At 62.5% G+C, this 16,667-nt stretch overlaps 6 protein-coding genes across 6 annotated transcripts; 4 read left to right on the plus strand and 2 right to left on the minus strand.

Moving 5' to 3' along the window:
* Positions 1-440: 440 nt before the first annotated feature.
* Positions 441-1,605, plus strand: COLE_03542 (uncharacterized protein; the record flags this gene model as incomplete). The annotated part of the gene is made up of 6 exons (XM_018420533.1): positions 441-576; positions 616-739; positions 771-921; positions 953-1,146; positions 1,178-1,220; positions 1,258-1,605. 6 exons carry the CDS (start codon positions 441-443, stop codon positions 1,603-1,605), a joined length of 996 nt encoding a protein of 331 aa, XP_018275737.1.
* A 330-nt stretch (positions 1,606-1,935) lies between these two features.
* COLE_03543 (uncharacterized protein) lies at positions 1,936-3,109 on the plus strand (the record flags this gene model as incomplete). The annotated part of the gene is made up of 4 exons (XM_018419882.2): positions 1,936-1,980; positions 2,022-2,324; positions 2,360-2,773; positions 2,813-3,109. 4 exons carry the CDS (start codon positions 1,936-1,938, stop codon positions 3,107-3,109), a joined length of 1,059 nt encoding a protein of 352 aa, XP_018275738.1.
* Positions 3,110-3,235: 126 nt separating this feature from the next.
* Positions 3,236-4,723, minus strand: COLE_03544 (uncharacterized protein; the record flags this gene model as incomplete). Its single annotated transcript, XM_018424366.2, has 3 exons — positions 3,236-4,426; positions 4,460-4,601; positions 4,638-4,723. 3 exons carry the CDS (start codon positions 4,721-4,723, stop codon positions 3,236-3,238), a joined length of 1,419 nt encoding a protein of 472 aa, XP_018275739.1.
* A 1,082-nt stretch (positions 4,724-5,805) lies between these two features.
* On the plus strand, positions 5,806-7,115 carry COLE_03545 (uncharacterized protein; the record flags this gene model as incomplete). Its single annotated transcript, XM_018424890.2, has 4 exons — positions 5,806-5,964; positions 6,032-6,287; positions 6,324-6,418; positions 6,456-7,115. The coding sequence occupies 4 exons, from the start codon at positions 5,806-5,808 to the stop codon at positions 7,113-7,115; spliced, it is 1,170 nt and encodes a 389-aa protein (XP_018275740.2).
* A 727-nt stretch (positions 7,116-7,842) lies between these two features.
* Positions 7,843-9,380, plus strand: COLE_03546 (uncharacterized protein; the record flags this gene model as incomplete). The annotated part of the gene is made up of 3 exons (XM_065626294.1): positions 7,843-8,095; positions 8,128-8,180; positions 8,211-9,380. The coding sequence occupies 3 exons, from the start codon at positions 7,843-7,845 to the stop codon at positions 9,378-9,380; spliced, it is 1,476 nt and encodes a 491-aa protein (XP_065482375.1).
* A 112-nt stretch (positions 9,381-9,492) lies between these two features.
* On the minus strand, positions 9,493-16,042 carry COLE_03547 (uncharacterized protein; the record flags this gene model as incomplete). The annotated part of the gene is made up of 3 exons (XM_018426988.2): positions 9,493-10,517; positions 10,551-15,920; positions 15,967-16,042. 3 exons carry the CDS (start codon positions 16,040-16,042, stop codon positions 9,493-9,495), a joined length of 6,471 nt encoding a protein of 2,156 aa, XP_018275742.1.
* Between the last annotated feature and the right edge of the window lie 625 nt (positions 16,043-16,667).

Consider the following 16,667-nt stretch of genomic DNA (forward strand, 5'->3'; position numbering starts at 1 on the left):
GGCGCCGCCGGCGATGACTTTCTCCGGCGCTCAGACCTGTCTCGCTTCCGCTTCATGTGGCGCTGGGCCCGGCGGATTATAGGCCATGTGGGGTGGGAGGGGGGGCGGGGGTTAGGCGGGGAGGCAGGAAGAGAACGTCAAGTCGAGCTTGATCAGTGAGATCAGTCTGGAAGAGTCAGAACATGGCCTTGGGTGATGAATACGCGACAGACATCAGTCCATGTACAAAGCCAAACGCAGTCGCGGCCAAGCCCACAACGATGCCGCTGCGCACACCGACATCGAGCAAGTGGATTGAAGCCCGAGTCAAGCGTTATTATTCTCAAATCTCCGCCTTGATATGAGGAATGCCGGTGGGATCGGCCCGGTGCCACATCACTCTCCACCCAAACCCACATCCACCTCCTCGCCACCTCTCCCACTCCCATCCCCATCCCGCCATGCCCACATCCCGCGAAGGCTTCGAGTACACCCGCCACCTCTTCAAAGAGGTGCTGCCGTCCATGACGGGCGGGTGTCACGCAGACGTGTGGCTTCCGCTGCCCGACAAGATCAAAGCCGGGCGTGTCCCCGTCGGTGAGCCCCTGCTCCCCCCCCCTCCGTCCGCTCACTCAGGCATCACATACCACGGTGGGGCATTCACGACGGCGGACTCGCAGCACGTCTTCTCCGGCCACCTCGCATACCTCCTTGAGCGTGGCTTTGCCGTCGTGTCCCTCGAATACCGGATGTGTCCACAGTCCGTCCGCCCCCCTCCCTTCTAACCGCAGCGTGCGCCTGCGCGCAATCCGGCACGACTTGCTCGACGGCTACCGCTGGGTCCTGCACGACCTGCCGGGGCTGTATCCCGCACTCGGGCTCGAGCCTGAGCGCAACTTTGTCTTCGGGGGCAGCGCGGGCGGCACCGCCGCCATGTTGGTGGTTCGTCCCCCCGGCGCGTGCGCTGACACAGTCCGTCGACGCGGCCACCGCCGGCCTCCCTCTCCCAAAGGCAAACTACGTCGCCTACCCGCTCGCGGATCTCAACGGGCGCATTTTCCGCGACTACACGCCGTACGAGGAGGCGATTGCGGCGCTGCCAAAGTGGGCGCGGCGCAAGATCGATGCCCTCCTCTTCGAGCCCGTCAGCACGGCGCACGACGTTTGGTGCGCCCCCGCACCGCGCAGCTAACCGCAGGAGCGAGGACGGCTCGTCGCCGCGCGCGACGTGGGCGAGCGCCGTGCGTCCCCCTCCCCCCACCCGCAAGCTGACGGCAGGCAATCAACTCGGCGTCGCTCAACGAGTTCATGACGGGCCACGCGCCGCCGTACCCCGACATCCAGAATCCGGTGCGGTTGATGGACGCGTCGTTCCCGCCCTCGGTGTGGGTGCTTGCCGCCGACGACGAGCTGCTCGACCCGCAGCAGACGCGGGACGCGCACGCACGCCTCCGTGATCTCGGGGTGGAGAGCAAGCTCGTGGAGGCGGAGGGCATGCCGCATGGCGCGCTCGAGCCGGGCCCGGGCAAAGACGGGTGGGAGGAGCGCTTCTGGCCGTATGCGCTGCCGGCGCTCGAGTTTTGCGTGCGCAAGTGCGAGAAGCGCGGGTGGTGTTGGATCCAGTAGCAGTCGGTGGTGAAGCCGAGGGCACTCGGAGAAAGCGAGTTGTTTGGTTCCTCCTCCGTCCCTTCTTTCATCTGCGAGTTGCCAAGATGTCACGTCTGTGCGATGATGGTTCACCGCGTCCATAGTGGCGCATAAGATGACATCTGAACGAGCAACGCGAGCCCTCATGCCCAGCTATGCATCCCGCACTCCACAACTCGAGTGCAACATCCATCATCGCATACAACACAACAGCCGCGGACCTCGGCGAAAGCAACTCTCGGCGCGCAGAACGCCGGTGCGCCGGCTGTGTCTCATAAACCCACGCCCCCCTCTCTCTCTCCAGCCACCATGTCCATCCCATCAACACACACCGCCTGCGTCTCCGACGAGATCGTGCGTCCCCCTTCCGCTAGCACTTGCCTCGCTGACACCAGGGCACCTACCCCACCCTGCGCGCCGTCGCGACGCCGCAGCCCGCCGCGCTCGGGCCGGGCCAAGCGCTCGTCCGCCTCGCCTTCTCGGGCGTGTGCCACTCCGACGTCGCCCTCTCCATGGGCGAGGGGACGCACGCCCCCGTCGCCCCCATAATCTCGGGGCACGAAGGCGTGGGCCACGTCGTCGCGCTCGGCCCCGGCGCGCGGTGCGCGCTCGGCGCCCGCGTCGGCGTCAAGTTCATCGCGGACACGTGCATGTCCTGCCCCGCCTGTCTCGACGGCGACGACATGTACTGCGCAGAGGTACGTGCGGCGTGGCGGCGCTGACGGAGACGCAGGTCTCGATCGCGAGCATCTCGCGCGACGGCACGTTCCAGGAGTACATTGCCGTGGCGGCGGCGCACCTCGTGCCCATCCCCGCGGGCGTGCCGCTGCACGTCGCCGCGCCCATCCTCTGCGCCGGGCTGACGACGTACAAGGCGCTCGTGGGCGCGGGGCTGCGGCCGGGCGCGTGGGTCGCCGTCCCCGGCGCGGGGGGCGGGCTCGGACACCTCGCGGTGCAGTATGCCCTGGCGATGAATCTGCGCGTGGTCGGCATCGACTCGGGCGACAAGCGTGCGCTGGTCGAGGGGTATGGGGCGGAATTTGTCGATTTCCGCCACGGAGGCGTGGTGCAGGCCGTCAAGGCGGTTACGGGGGGTGGCGTGCAGGCTGCGATTGTTACGGCGGGGGTTATAGAGCCTTATCAGCAGGTGAGAGGAGAGAGAACAGTCAGAGTAGACTGACACCAGGCCCTCGAATACCTCGCCCCCCGCGGCGTCGTGGTCTGCGTTGGCCTTCCGGCCTCCGGCACGATTGCCGTCGACCCATGCCGCATGGTCACTGAGGGACACAGGATCATCGGCAGCGCCGTAGGCAACCGCCGCGACTGCGCCGAGGCGCTGGCACTCGTCGCGCTCGGTAAAATCAAGGTCGAGCTCGAGGTGCGGCCCATGAGCGCCATCAAGGAGATATACCAGGAGCTTGAGAAGGGCGCGATCAAAGGCCGTGTCGTCATTGACATGCGGCAGCAGGCTCAGCCGTGGTAGATATCTGTACAACGCTGTAGCCATGTTACAAGATGCCGGGAATTTCTTGTGCAAGGTATTAGTACAACGCTGCATGTATTGTTACATATGTAGGACGGTCGTCGTTGCCTCGCCTGGAGGCTCCGCCTACGACCCAAAGTCATCCACGTGCCGGCTCGCCTTGCGCCCCGCACTCGACGCGCCCACCCCCAGGCCAGAGACCATCTCACGCTCCCGCCGGAACTCGTGCGCCGAGTACACTTTGCCGGCGTAGTCGCTAGCGCTCCCATGTGCCGCGCGCGACGCGGGTATGCCGAGCGGCGGCGTTTTCGCCGTCGAGAGTGCGCCAAGCAAGCCGGGTGCAATGGCAGCCAGCAGTTCGGCAGGCGTGGGCGAGAGCAGAATGGAGCCAGAGCGTGCATCCAGGCAGCGCTGGACGCGCGACACTGTAGCAGGGGAGATCTGCGACTCCTGTGGCGGGTCGACATGTACAGTGGGCAGTGGGGATGCGCGAGGCATTGGGGAGGCGCTGGCGCTGGGCGCATAGCGGAGAGCTGATGGCTCCCACGCCCGCCGCAAGGGGTCATGTTTGGATAGAAGTGGGAGGAAGGGTGCCGCCAGTACCTGCGCGGCGGGTGCGCACGACATACCCGCTGCCACGGTGGCGGTGGCGGGCAAGAGGGCACGAAGAACGACGCGCGCGTCCAGAGAGGCTGGCAGAGATACTTGTGACCCACGGGTGACCGCGTTCGCGACGAGGGGTGGGAGAGCGCGCGTCAGCCGCGCTGCAGCTGGGCCTGATGGATGTGCCTCTAGAACAGCGAAGAGACGTCCGATGGTGGTTGCCAAAGCTTCTCCTGCCCGAGGATGCGTGCTAGCCGCTTGCGCCTCGGCGAGACGGAGGACGCGGGCCAGCGGCGCCTCTGTTAAAGGGTAGACTGTACCCCACGGGTTGGACGGAAGGGCGAGAAGGGCGGCGAGAGATTGTTGGGATCCATGTGGTGTATCAAGGCCGAGAATTGATGCAGATGCGGCCTCGCCTCCCTCTTCGAGAAGACTCCGAATGTGTGGAGATGCCAGCGCGGCAACTAGTGTCCAGTCCCGCTGGGCGAGGAGGGCGAGTGCTGCGAGCGCGCGACGTTTCCCGTCTCCATCAAGAGATGAAAGAGAGGCAAGCAGCGTGTCGGGCGCAGCGAAGCGCAGTGGACATGGCTTCAAGGCCGCGATAGGCGAGTGTGCTCTTGCCGTGGGCATAGGCGTCGCCTCATCCGCGTGTGCGTACAAACTCAGCGTAATGCGGCGTGCCGGCGCACGGAGGACCACAAGGCGGGTCGCAGTCTGCGTTCAGCCCAGTCGGCATGCGAATCTTACGCCTTCCGGCATGTCGAGCGCATACTCCAATGCGTGCGGGGCGGCAGTGACGCGCGCAGAGGTGCGCGCGAGCGCATTCACCGGGTCTGAGGGAGCAACGTTGAGGAGGATTTCGAGGGTGAACTCTCCAGGCGAGGTGTGACTGGTGTCAACTTGGTGCGTCGCTGGGCAGACGTACCCGACGCCACCAGGACACTCGACGCCGTCGGGGATGACGCGCAGGCTGCTGAGGCGTACGGGGGCGGAAAAGCGCACGGCACCCATCCGCCCGTCGCCTTCGGCTTCTGGATAGAGGGTGGGTGTGCCGTGGTAGACGAGGGTGGCCATGAGAAGAGATGTGGGAAGTGGAATGGCAGTTGGAGGACGAAACGCGAAACATGACCCTCCAGGCTCGCTGAAGGCTGCCCCACTCCATCCCGCGCGGAATGACCCCGGTCCCCGGTCCCCGAGGCAGTATCGGATCTCGGGTAGAGGGCACAAGTGGAGGCTCACCCGACTCACACAGAACCACACAATGCTACTCTCTCCATTTCCACTCCATCTCTCTCATGGCTTCAGACACTGACCAAGGCCCATCAAAACGCCCACGCTCCGAGGCAAAGTCTGGACGCCGCGCACTCTCTTGCACAGAGTGTAAGCGGCGCAAGACAAAGTGCTCGGCGCTCGGCAAGACGCCCTGTGACTCGTGTATCAAGCGCGGCCGCCCCGGCGACTGCTACTGGGAGGATGCGCCTGAGCAGTGAGTCACGCCAGTCTTTTTTGCGGCTTACGCAGGCCCGCATACGCTCTCGCTTCCGATCTTGACGCACTCCGCGCCGAGCTCCGCGACCTACGCGCGCTCGTCTACTCACAATCGCACACGCACTCTCACTCGCACACGGGGCCGAGCACTCACCACCCTAGCCACACAAGCAATGGCGGCTCGACCGTTCACTCGCCATACACTGCGCCCAAAGGCCCGCAGCGTCGCAAAGATGGAATCGAGGTCACGGTTTCCACCCTCGAGGACACCATCGTCGGCGTCGGTCCTGGATCTCGACCGAAGAAGCGCAGTCAAGCGCCCGCTCCATGGGATACGGCCGCGCAGCGACAGGTGCTCATAGATACGGCGATCAGCATGCTCCCCCATCGGACGACGTGCGCGGCTCTGCTGGACGAGTTCTTCACCGGACCAGTACATCTGTGCTGGTACGTCATGGACGAGCGGACTTTCCGGGAACGGCACGCGGCGTTCGAGGCAGGCGAGGTCGATGCGTCGTGGCTTGCGCTGTATCTCATTGTGAGGGGGGCAGCGGTGCGTCAGCTGATGCCAGGTACTGGCCATATCGACCAAGATCAGCCCAAACATGGCAGCCCTCTTCCCAGGGTATTCCGAGAGCGACATGGAACTCATTCCGCAGGCGTTGTACCAGTCGAGTTTGAATGCCCTCGAAGCGGCAGAGTATCTGGCCGTTCCGCAACTACGCCACATTCAGTGCGCAATCCTCTATGTTGTCACTCTTTTCGTGAGTCCAGTTCGCGGCATATCCTGCCGTTTGTTTAACACATGTGCCACTGCCCAGCTGACCACAGCACTTTGGAGACGATGACGACGACGTCAAGCGCCAGAACATTGTGCTGCGGCACTTGGATGCGGCGGTGTCTACGCTGCTCTGGCTTGACCTCGACATCATGACCGACGACTGGAACACTGCGCCATTGGACGATCCGGCGCTTGCGGGCTTATCGCCGCACGCCGCGCATGAGTTGTGCAAGCAACTCGCGCACATTGTTCAGTTTATGGACACGACGATCCCGCGTCGCCGTAGCATTTGGCGCTTGATGAACAGTACGTGTATAGTTTGTTGCGTCCTTCTGACGGCAGTGACGACGCCGATTCCTGCGAATCGCAAAGTTCCATCCGACGTCGACTACCCAGAGCTGCCAACTCACGTCGTCACACCCGCGGGTCTGCCACGGGTGCGTTCCGACTTCCCCGCTCTGAGCTCACACACAGTCCGCCAACGCATTCTGCGTCACTTTGCACAAGTATCACAACGACTCGGCCGAGCTCACGCACGAGCAAACGATGGAGTACGACCACGAGTTGCGGCACGCCCTAGCCCAAGTCCCGCCGCCGGCGTCCCTCGAAACCTCCTGGATGCTGCACATGGTAATCACGAGCGTGAACAACCGCATCCTGCGCGCCCACCGCCCTTTCCTCATGCGCTCCGTCAACGACCCCTCGCTGGAAGTCTCGCGGCGCGCATGCGTCGAGAGCGCGCGCCGCATCGTCGAGGCGCAGCTGGTGTTCAACGCCAAGCCGCGCATCCGCCCGCGCTTCGCCGTGCGTTGGGTCCTTGGCGCGGTCGTCGTGCTCGCCATGGACTACGTCCTCGGCAACATGGACAGCCGCACGAGCCTGCTGCAGGCGCGTGACGTGTTCTCGAGCGTCATTGGGCCGAGGAGTAAGCACTGCGTCAAGGCGCTCGATGCGCTCGTGTACGCTGCCGACGTCAAGACGGGGACGGTGCGCGCCGACACGGACCTGTGCTCGTTCTTTGAGCTGGTGAAGGAGAAATTGGCGAATACGGATGCGCCGCAGGGCGCCATGAACATGCTCTTCCCCGGCCTCGACGAGTTTGATTTTGAGGGCATGCTGAGCGTGGAGATGTAGGTTGTACACGGCGGGGCACTTGTGCACATATGTATTCGGGGCTAAAGCAGCGCGTTTGCTTTGCACAGCGCCAATGAAGCCGCTACGACGACTCTATGCACCCCAAACGGAACGCCTGCCAAAGTCGAACAACACGCCCAGGCACCCGCCGGGTGGGGGCACGTGTTCACAGTCCCTGTCAGAATTTCGACAATCTCATCCCACCAAATATCACTCGACTTGTGCTTAATAAATCTACACCGCGCGCAAGCAACTCCAATGCATGAAGCTCAGAACAGCGAGCAAGGCGACATGACAAGCCCGCCTGCACACGGCGGCGGGAGGCTGGCATGCTTTCGTAGTCGACTCCGACTCGACTCGCCGAGATCCGTCCTCGGCGGCTAGCTAGCTCCGGCCCTTGCCCTCCATGATCCATGACACTGATGAGACGCAGCCAGTTCTCGTTCTTTACTTCGCCATGTCCTTCGTCCCGCCCGAGCACGACGCACGCAGGATACCGAGCCCGGCCGCCGCTGCGGCCGGTCCTCCCTCCATCACGGCTTCGATTCCGAACGCAGACGCGAACGAAAAGGTTCTCGGCGCGGCGCCAGAGGTCGGCACGCTGCACCGCTCCCTCAAGAGCCGGCATGTGTGAGTGGCCGCGCCTCTTTCCGCTTGGGTGTGGCTGGCCGCTGGCTAACCGCCCGGCCGCCCGTGTGGGCCACGCTCCGCCGCTAACCACAGCCAAATGATCGCAATCGGCGGCGTCATCGGCACTGGTCTGTTCATCGGCACCGCGACCAACCTGCAGAATGCGGGGCCTGCTGGCCTGCTCCTCTCGTACGTGCTGATGGCGACGCTGCTGTACTCTGTCATGGTAGCCCTCGGCGAGATGATCTCGGCGTTTCCCATCCCCGGCGCGCAGCTCGCGCTCGCCGGCCGCTTCTTCGCGCCCGAAGTCGGCTTCGCCATCGGCTGGCTCTACTGGTACTGCTACATCAGTAAGGCTCCTGCGTGCGCGCTCACCCAGTCCTCCTCCCCGCCGAGCTCTCTGCCGCCGCGGTAATAATCACATACTGGACGCCGGCGGGCGCCGACCCCACCTGCCGCGCCGGGGTATGCAGCAACGCGCTGTGGGTGAGCATCATGCTTGCCGTTGTGATCCTCGCGAACGTGGTGGGCTCGACGCGCGTCTTCGGCGAGATCGAGTTCTGGGCCGCGTCGATCAAGGTCATCACCATCATCGGGCTCATCATAATCTCCGTCGTCATCACCTCCGGCGGCGGGCCCACCGGCGCCCCCATCGGCTTCCGGTACTGGCACGAAACGGGCGGGTTTGTGCAGTACAAAGACATACCGGGCGCGTGGGGCCGTTTCCTCGGCTTCTTCTCCGTGCTCATCTCCGCCGCCTTCGCATTCATCGGGACGGAGATCACGGCCGTCGCCGCGGCCGAAGCGGGGAACCCGGCGCGCACGGTGCCGCGCGCAATCCGCAGCGTCTGGCTCCGCCTCGCCCTCTTCTACGTCGCCAGCGCCTTCCTCATCGGCCTCCTCGTGTCACCCTCCAACCCCGACTTGAACCTCGGCAGCACGGCCGCCAAGTCGCCCTTCGTGATCGCGATCAAGGGCGCGGGCATCCGCGTCCTCCCGAGCGTCATCAACGCCGCGCTGCTCAGCAGCGCGTGGAGCGCCGCCATCGCCGACCTCTACATCTCCTCGCGCACGCTCTATGGGCTGTACACGCGCGGCGCGGCGCGCGGCGCCTGGCTCGGCCGCACGCGCCGCGACGGCTTGCCGTGGGTGTGCGTGCTCCTCTGCGCGCTGTTTACGCCGCTCGCGTACTTTGCCGCGGCGCCCAGCCGGAGCGCGGGGCAAGCGTTCGGATACTTCGCATCCATGTGTGCCGTGTGCGGCATGTTGTCGTGGAGCGTCATATTGCTGACTTCTATCCGGTGGCATTATGGCTTGCGCGCACGCGGGATCGACCGCAACTCCCTGCCGTACACCGCTCCGTTCCAGCCGTACCTCTCGTACTATGGCCTCGCGCTCAGCGGTATCGTCATCGTCTTCTCGGGCTTCACGGCCTTTATCCACCGCTTCGATACGAGTGCTTTCATTACTACGTACTTTGGCATCCCGTTCTTCGCCGTCCTCCTCGTCGGATACAAGGTGTGGAACAAGACCGGTCTCGTGGCCTACGAGGACATGGACTTTACTACTGGCTACTCGGGCACGGACGAGTCCAAGGGCGAGCGCAAAGGCTGGCTCGCAAAGCTCTCGGTGTAGCCACCCTCCCCCTCCTCTCATGCATCCCATTTAATGTGTGCCTCTCGTACATCCCATCTGACGCGTGCCATGGTATCAAGTGCTAATGATGCATATCTATACTGCTAACAGTCTAATCCTCGTCCATCCCGTCGTCGCTGTCATCGTCGTCACTGTCGCCCTCCGCGACCTTGAGCGTCTCAAGGTCAAAGTCCTGGTCTGCACCCGCGTACGAGTCGCAAATGAGGTACAGCTTGAGGTCGTGCTCGCCTGCGGGCAAGTTGAACTCGAGCTTGGCCTCGAGCCGCGCCTTGACCGTAACCTTCTTGATCGCGTACAGCGCCTTGCTCTTGTGGTCGCCGACCACAAGCCACCACTGCACCATCTTGCGGTGCGGGAACAGCGGCGCGTCCGCCAACATGTCGTCGGGGTTTTCCTCGTCCGCCTCGCGGTCGAGCGTCACCGACAGCGTGACGGGCGTCGCGCTGTCCAGCTCGTCCTTGTCCTCGACCTCGTACGCCACCTCAATGTTCGGGTACGAGTTGACAAACTTGGCCACGCGCGCCAGCTTGCGGTCGTCCATCTGCAGCAGCTCGTTGCGCTCGTCGTCCTCCAGCTCCATGATGTCGTACACCGAGTCCCGGTCCGCCTTCTTGAAGCGCGCCAGCACATCCGCGTCAAAGTACGGCACTTGCTTGAGGGGCGAGTCGCGGTCCCAGATGCCCTGCACGCACATCTGCGACAGGTCCATCGCGCCCAAGCAGTTTAGGAACGACTTGGACGACATGACGTCGACGCACGCGCTCAGCAGGCCAGTGACCTTGCCAAGGATGGACGCCTGGTCGATCGTGAGGTCGGCCGGCAGGTGCATACGGCTAAAGTGCGCCTGGAGGAGAAGGTACGTCTTGAAGTAAGGCGAGTGGAAGTCGGGCTTGGCAACCTTGACTGGCACACGGTCGTAGATGCGCTCAAGCAACGAGTCCTCGTGGTGCCGGATCGGAATGCTCTCAAACTCGTGCGCCGACGAGACAATCTCGAGCAAGCCCTTGAGCTTGGTTGTCTCCTTTATCGAGGCCGAGAACGTCTCGACCGTCACATATGAGATGTAGTAGAACGATGCGATCATGCCGAGATTGTTCGGCAGCAGGTCCATGTCGTCTGGTGTCAGCTTTGATGTGTGCCCAAACTCACCCTGTACGATGATGCACTCGCTCTGCTCGAGGTCGTTGACCGTGCTCTCGACCAGCTCGGACAGGTACTCGGCAACGTGTGTCGGCGTCGTACCCTGCAAGTTGTAGAAGCCCGGGTTGTGCGACAGGCGGCGGTAGAACCATGTCCACGTGCACCAGTCAACGGCCTCCTGCTTGTTCTCGATGGTGCGCGCGACAATTTCGGCATTGAAGTGGTCGTGCAGGAACGTCGGCAGGCTCGACTCGACAGGAAGCGCCTCGTTGATGAACTTCTTGAAAAAGTCCTTGCGCGTCTGCTGGCACATGAGGACACATCGCGACGACGAGTCGATGCTTGGGCGGCACGCGCGGCCCATCATCTGGAGCACGTCGGCAATCGCATAGTCGACGTAACGGTGCTCCTGGCCGTCAAAGTATTGCACGCCCATGATGATGACCATGTAGCTGGCGACGGGGAACGACCACGCCGTGTCCTTGGACGCGACGAGCACCTTGATTGCCCCCGAGTCGAAGAGCGCAGTGACAATCTTCTGATCGCGCTTGGACAGCGCCTCGTGGTAGAACCCGATACCGTACCGCAGCGTCTCCTTGAGGTCCTCGTCGTCAAGGCGCTCGAGGTGAGGCTCAAGGTCCGCGCGGTCAACGTTGAGGAAGCGCTCCTCGTCCTCGTCCGCCAACACATATGTGAGGATGTCGTTGGCGGTAAGCTTGGTCTGTTTCCTCGACGCGACGAAGCAAATTGTTGGCCGCCCCTTGGCATTCTCGACCATGGCGAGGTATGCGGGTTTGGCCATTGCCAGCATGAGCGACGGGAAATGAGGCACGTTGAAGCTCTGGATGTGCACCTCGAGAGGCAATGGGCGGGCCGAGGGCGAGAAGTTGAACACGTTCTGGTTCGACACACCCATCCAGTCGCCGAGGTCGCGGGCGTTCGACAACGACACCGCGAGCGCGACGATACGCGTGGGGATCTCGGTCTGCTGGCTGACGTAGCGGGTACGCGAGACAATCACCTCATACGTCGAGCCGACATCGCCACCGATAAGGTGGAGGTCGTCGGCAATGAGGAGGCCGATCGACTGGACATCCTTCCGGGTTTTCCAGCGGCGCGAGAGCATGTCCCACTGCGACGGTGTGCACACGACAACGTCGGCCTTGCGCAGCAGCGCAAGGTCAGCAGTAGACTCGCCCGTGAGCGCTACCACCTCTTTCTCGAGCCCGCCGAACTTGTTCTTCCACTCGGCCACTCGCATGTCGACCATCTCCTGGTACGGCAGGATGCACACCGCACGTGGTGGGTCCTTCTTCATCCACAATCGCATGAGCGCGAACTCGGCGCAAATCGTCTTGCCCGAGCCTGTTGGCGCGCCGATGAGCACGTTGTCATCGGTCGTGAACAGCGCGGGGAAGACCTGCGTCTGGATCTTGTTGAAGTCCTCGAAGGGATACAGCGACTCGAAAGTCCGATTGTTGAGCTTGGACACGGGGAGCGGCTGGAGGTCGAGAAGCGGGGTGTGGGGTGGGAACGGCTCGGGCCGGATGAGGTGCGCAAACGACACTGGCAGACGCGTTTCAGCCTGCAGCCAGCGGTCCGAGATGACCGAGATGTAGTAGTTGGGCGGGACAGGGTCCGAGATGGGTACGGTGATGGTGACGTAGTGCTCGTCCTCGGCGAAGCGCTCGCGCAGCACAAACGAGTCGTGGAACAAGATGCGTTCGCCGTCAACATCCTCCACCAGCAGCCAGAAGAGCTGGCCGTGGCCGTGGATGTCGTGGTCCCACTGGAAGTCTGGCGTGATCGTGACGTTGATCTTAAGTAGGGAGCGGGTGAGAGGCAGCACGTGGGCCTGCAGGTCGAGGCGCGGGAACTTGTCGACGTACGACTTGATTAGCATACCGCTCTTGGGCATGCCGAGCAGCTCGCCGAGCTCGGCCGCGTCGAGGTCGAAGTAGCGGTACCATGGGAACTCCTTGCGCTCGGCCTTCTGCACAATCTCTGGGCGGATTCGCGGGAACTGGCGCAAGGGGGTCATCGACTTCCACATCCTCCGCTCGACCATCTTGCACATGTCCAGGAGCAGGTGCGTTGGCTGCGCCCAGCCCTTCTTCAAGCAGATCTCGAACATGGCGCGGATGATACGGCCAGCGCTCTGCTGGACAAAGACCATGTCAGTGACGACGTCAAAGCCCGTAAGCTTGAGATTGGAGATGTACGCCTGGAGGAGGACGTTGATCTTGGCAACTGGCTCGTCCACACTCTCCTTCACTGGGATAGGCACACGCTCAATGAGCTTGGCAAGCTCAAGCTTCTCCTCCTGGCGGACGGGAATGAGCTTGAACTCGTTGGACAATGCAAAGACACGGAACAGGTCGATGAGGCCAAGGTTGGCCTTGAGGTGCTTGTTGTACGTCGCCATCGAGGTGTACGCAACATAGTAGTGGGACGCGATGCGGCCGAGGTCAGTGCTCTGGAACACCCCAGTCGCGCGGTCGTAACGAATAAGACCGCCCTTCTCGAGGAGCACGGCTGCGGAGTGGATGAGGTCGGCGCGTTTCTGGACCAGCGCGTCGTCGCCCTCAAGGTAATCAGCGTCAACGTTGTACAGTGCTGGCGAGCCCAGCATGCGCACGTAGAGGTACGTGTAGCCGAGCCACTGTACGCCCTCGTCGCGGTTGCGGACGGAACCCAGGACGATCTCGGCGTTGAGGTTGTCGACCATGCGCGAGACGAACTGCGACTCGATGGGGAGCTGCTGGTTCATGAGAGAGGTGTAGTACTGCAGCTCTCCATGGTTGGTGATGATGATGCCTTCACCGTACGTGTCGAACTGGGGGCGACCAGCACGGCCAAGCATCTGCAGGACGTCTTGAGGCGACAGCTCGGACCAGCGACCCTTCTCGGGGTTGTACACCTGTGTGCCCTTAATAATGACAGTGTGGGCAGGAAGATTGACACCCCAAGCAAGAGTTGCGGTACACACGAGCACCTGGATGTGGCCGTCCATGAACAGGTCCTCGACGGTGGTACGGTCCTCGCGGGTCATACCGGCGTGGTGGATACCGAAGCCGAAGGGCAGAAGATCCTTGAGATTGAGATCCTTTGCGTCGCCGGCCTCGTGGATGAGCACCTCGCGGGACGCGCCCTCAGGGTTGATGAACTGCGAGAGCGTCTCCTTCTCCATTGCCATGTCGCGGAGGAACTTGGCCGTCTTGGCCGTCTCCTTACGCGAGTGGACGAAGACAAGGGTCTGCGACTTGCCGGCTTGGTTAAGCACCTTCTCGTAGCACACCTCGTTGATGGTCTGCAGCCGCTTGATAGCCTTCTTCTCTGTGACACCGATGAACTGTTGCTTGAGGCCGACCGGGCGGTACGAGGCATCAAAGTAGAACAAACCCCTCTTCACGTCCACGCGCAGGAAGGCAGCCACATCCTTGTAGTTTGGAAGTGTGGCTGATAGACCAACAACACGGACAGCATCGTGGGTCTGGTCCATCTTACGGATGGTACGCGAGAGGATGGACTCGAGGACCGGCCCACGGTCGTCGTGGAGCAGGTGGATCTCGTCAACAATGATCAGGCGCACAAGGTTGGTGTACGAGGCGTCGGTAGCCTTGCGGGTGATGACGTCCCACTTCTCCGGGGTCGTGACAATGATCTGAGTCTCGGCAATCTGCTGCTTGGTAAGCTGCGAGTCGCCTGTCAATTCGGCGACCCTGATGTCGAGCGCCGCAAAGCGCTTGCTGAACGCCGTAACTTGCTCCTGCACCAGCGCCTTCATGGGCGACACGTAGATGATCTTGAACGCGTCACGGTTGATGATGCCAGTCTCAGGGTCGCGCGCATTGTGGATTGTGCGGAGCATCGCGAGAGCAGCGCAGTTGGTCTTACCCGCGCCAGTCGGGGCACAGATAAGCATGGGCTCGTCTGTCTCGAAAGCGATCGGGAACACCTTGCTCTGAATGGTGTTGAGCTTGGTGGTGTTGACGCTTGCCCATACCGGCTGCGTCCAGTTGGGCATGGTTTTGACAGACACCAAGTCGCCGGGGACGATCTCGCGGCGCTTTGGTTCAGGAACGTGGATCTCCTCATAGCCCTTGAACTGGCGCTTGAAAGAGCCCTCGGGAAGCTTGACCTTCTTGCGGGACATGAGGTGGCCGCCCTCCGAGAAGATGAGAGAGTCGATGTCGATGACGCGCTGAGGCTGCGCGACGGAGCCGGGCGCGAGCGTCGCTTTGGTAGGGATAGCGACGGGCTGTGGCGCAGCCTCGTCGGCCTTGCGTCCGCCGCGGAGCTCCCGAAGAATCCACCCGACACCCTTCTCGCGCATGGCAACCTCGATATCGTGGCGCTCGTCGTCGCTCGAACGCGCGAGCTTGGTGCACCAAACGATGACGTCGCGGTTCTTGGTCAGGGTGGCGACAAGATCGAAATTCTCGTAACCAAACAGCTCGGCGAGGTTGTTCTCGAGGTCGCGCAGCTCCGACTCGGTGCTCAGCTGGTCAAGGGCCTGTTGTGTCAAGTCGGCGGCCTGGACGGGATCGGGGTAAGCAGCGCCGATCTGGCGCTGCAGCCAGAAACCGTCGACGTCGAGGGGTGACAGCTTGTCGTCGGCTTTCCCTTTTCTCTTACCACCCTCTCGCCCAAGCACGACAGCCTCGTCTGCTTCGTCCATAGGCTCATCACCGCCAGCGTCTTCTTCTTCCCGCTCCGCGGCGTCCGCGTCCTCGTCTTCGTCCTCGTCATCGGACGCGCGATCTTTGATCTCAAAGTCCTGGTCTCCGTCCGAGTCGTCATCCTCGAACAAGACAGCAACACCTTCGTTGTCGACGGCGCGCTCGCGGTCGTCGCCCTCGCCACCCTGCTCGTTCTCCTCGGAATAGTCGGTGATCTTCTTGCTGAGGTTGACGAGTTGCTGCCATGCGTCCTCGTCAAGCGGGCTAGTCACAGACTCGACCTCTTTGCGCTTGTCGAATTCCTTCATGTCCTCGTCCTTGAGCGTCTCGAGGATGGTGTCGGTGGCGGAACGCACAACCTCCTGCGTTTGGTCGCCGAGCTGACGGTGGACTAACCCCAGGATGAGCTCGTACACCTCGCTCGTCTCGGCTGTCCGCGGCCTGTACCGCAAGCCCTCCATTTCCGCCACAGACGCGAGCACGTCGGCGGCACCGAAGCGCGCTGTCGAGACCTCCTGCTGCCGTCGAATTTGCCGTTCAACCTCGTCGGCCTGGGAGCGCGCGGCTTTCTTCTTCTTCTTCTCGAGGTCTTTGGGTGCCTCGCGCGTCACGCGCGAGCCCATGTCCTTGACATTGATGCGGCCGACCAGCGACTCGGGCTGGCCGGTAGGCTCGTCGCTGCGGATGACCGAGCGGTCTGCGGGGTCAGCGTTGCTTGGCATGTAAACATTTGAGTGACTCACCCTGGTTGACGACGAGACTACTGATGGCACCATAGTTGAACTGGGACAGGTCCTTGCCCTTCTTTGCGCCCGACATGTTGACAAGAGTGGAGGTAGAGAGTGGGACGAGATGGAGGAGCAGGGGCCGACGGAGGATGTGTAGGCGCGGTAGAAGGTCGTGTCTTGCGCCGGGCTACGGCCCCGTTTTAGAGAGAAGGAAAGATTCCCTGCCGCCCGCGGGGTGGTCTAAAATGTCCTCTTAGTCTTGATGCCAGAGTAACGGCAAGAAGAGAGGAGGCGGTGGTGGGAAGTGTGGATGGGTAGTGGGTGTGGGTTGGATGTTGTCAATTCAGTAGTCTTTTGCTCGAGGTCGTTGAGCAGGAGTGATCAATCGACTGTCGCTGGGCGCGCGCATTAAACGCATGCCTACTTCTGAGCACGCCTAGATTACACGTGCGCTCCACGCTACGCATCTTATATCTCCCCCCTTCTATGGGAGGAGGAGGAGGATGCGCCCAATTTGCAAGAGCCCGTGTGAATTACGGATTCGAGAGTCGAGTGGATGCGAGGCAGGTGACGGGCGTTCGATCCCTCCTGGATCCTTGGGTCTTGTGCCGTCTCTCCCGTCATTCCGATCTCTCCAGCGCCCACGGCTGGAGACGGAGGAGCAGGGCACTTTTGCAATTATTCCATCCTTGTAACAGGAACGCGCCCTCGCCCTC

This window comes from Cutaneotrichosporon oleaginosum, assembly GCF_008065305.1.
Source record: "Cutaneotrichosporon oleaginosum strain ATCC 20508 chromosome Unknown ATCC20508_contig03, whole genome shotgun sequence".
Taxonomy (NCBI): domain Eukaryota; kingdom Fungi; phylum Basidiomycota; class Tremellomycetes; order Trichosporonales; family Trichosporonaceae; genus Cutaneotrichosporon; species Cutaneotrichosporon oleaginosum.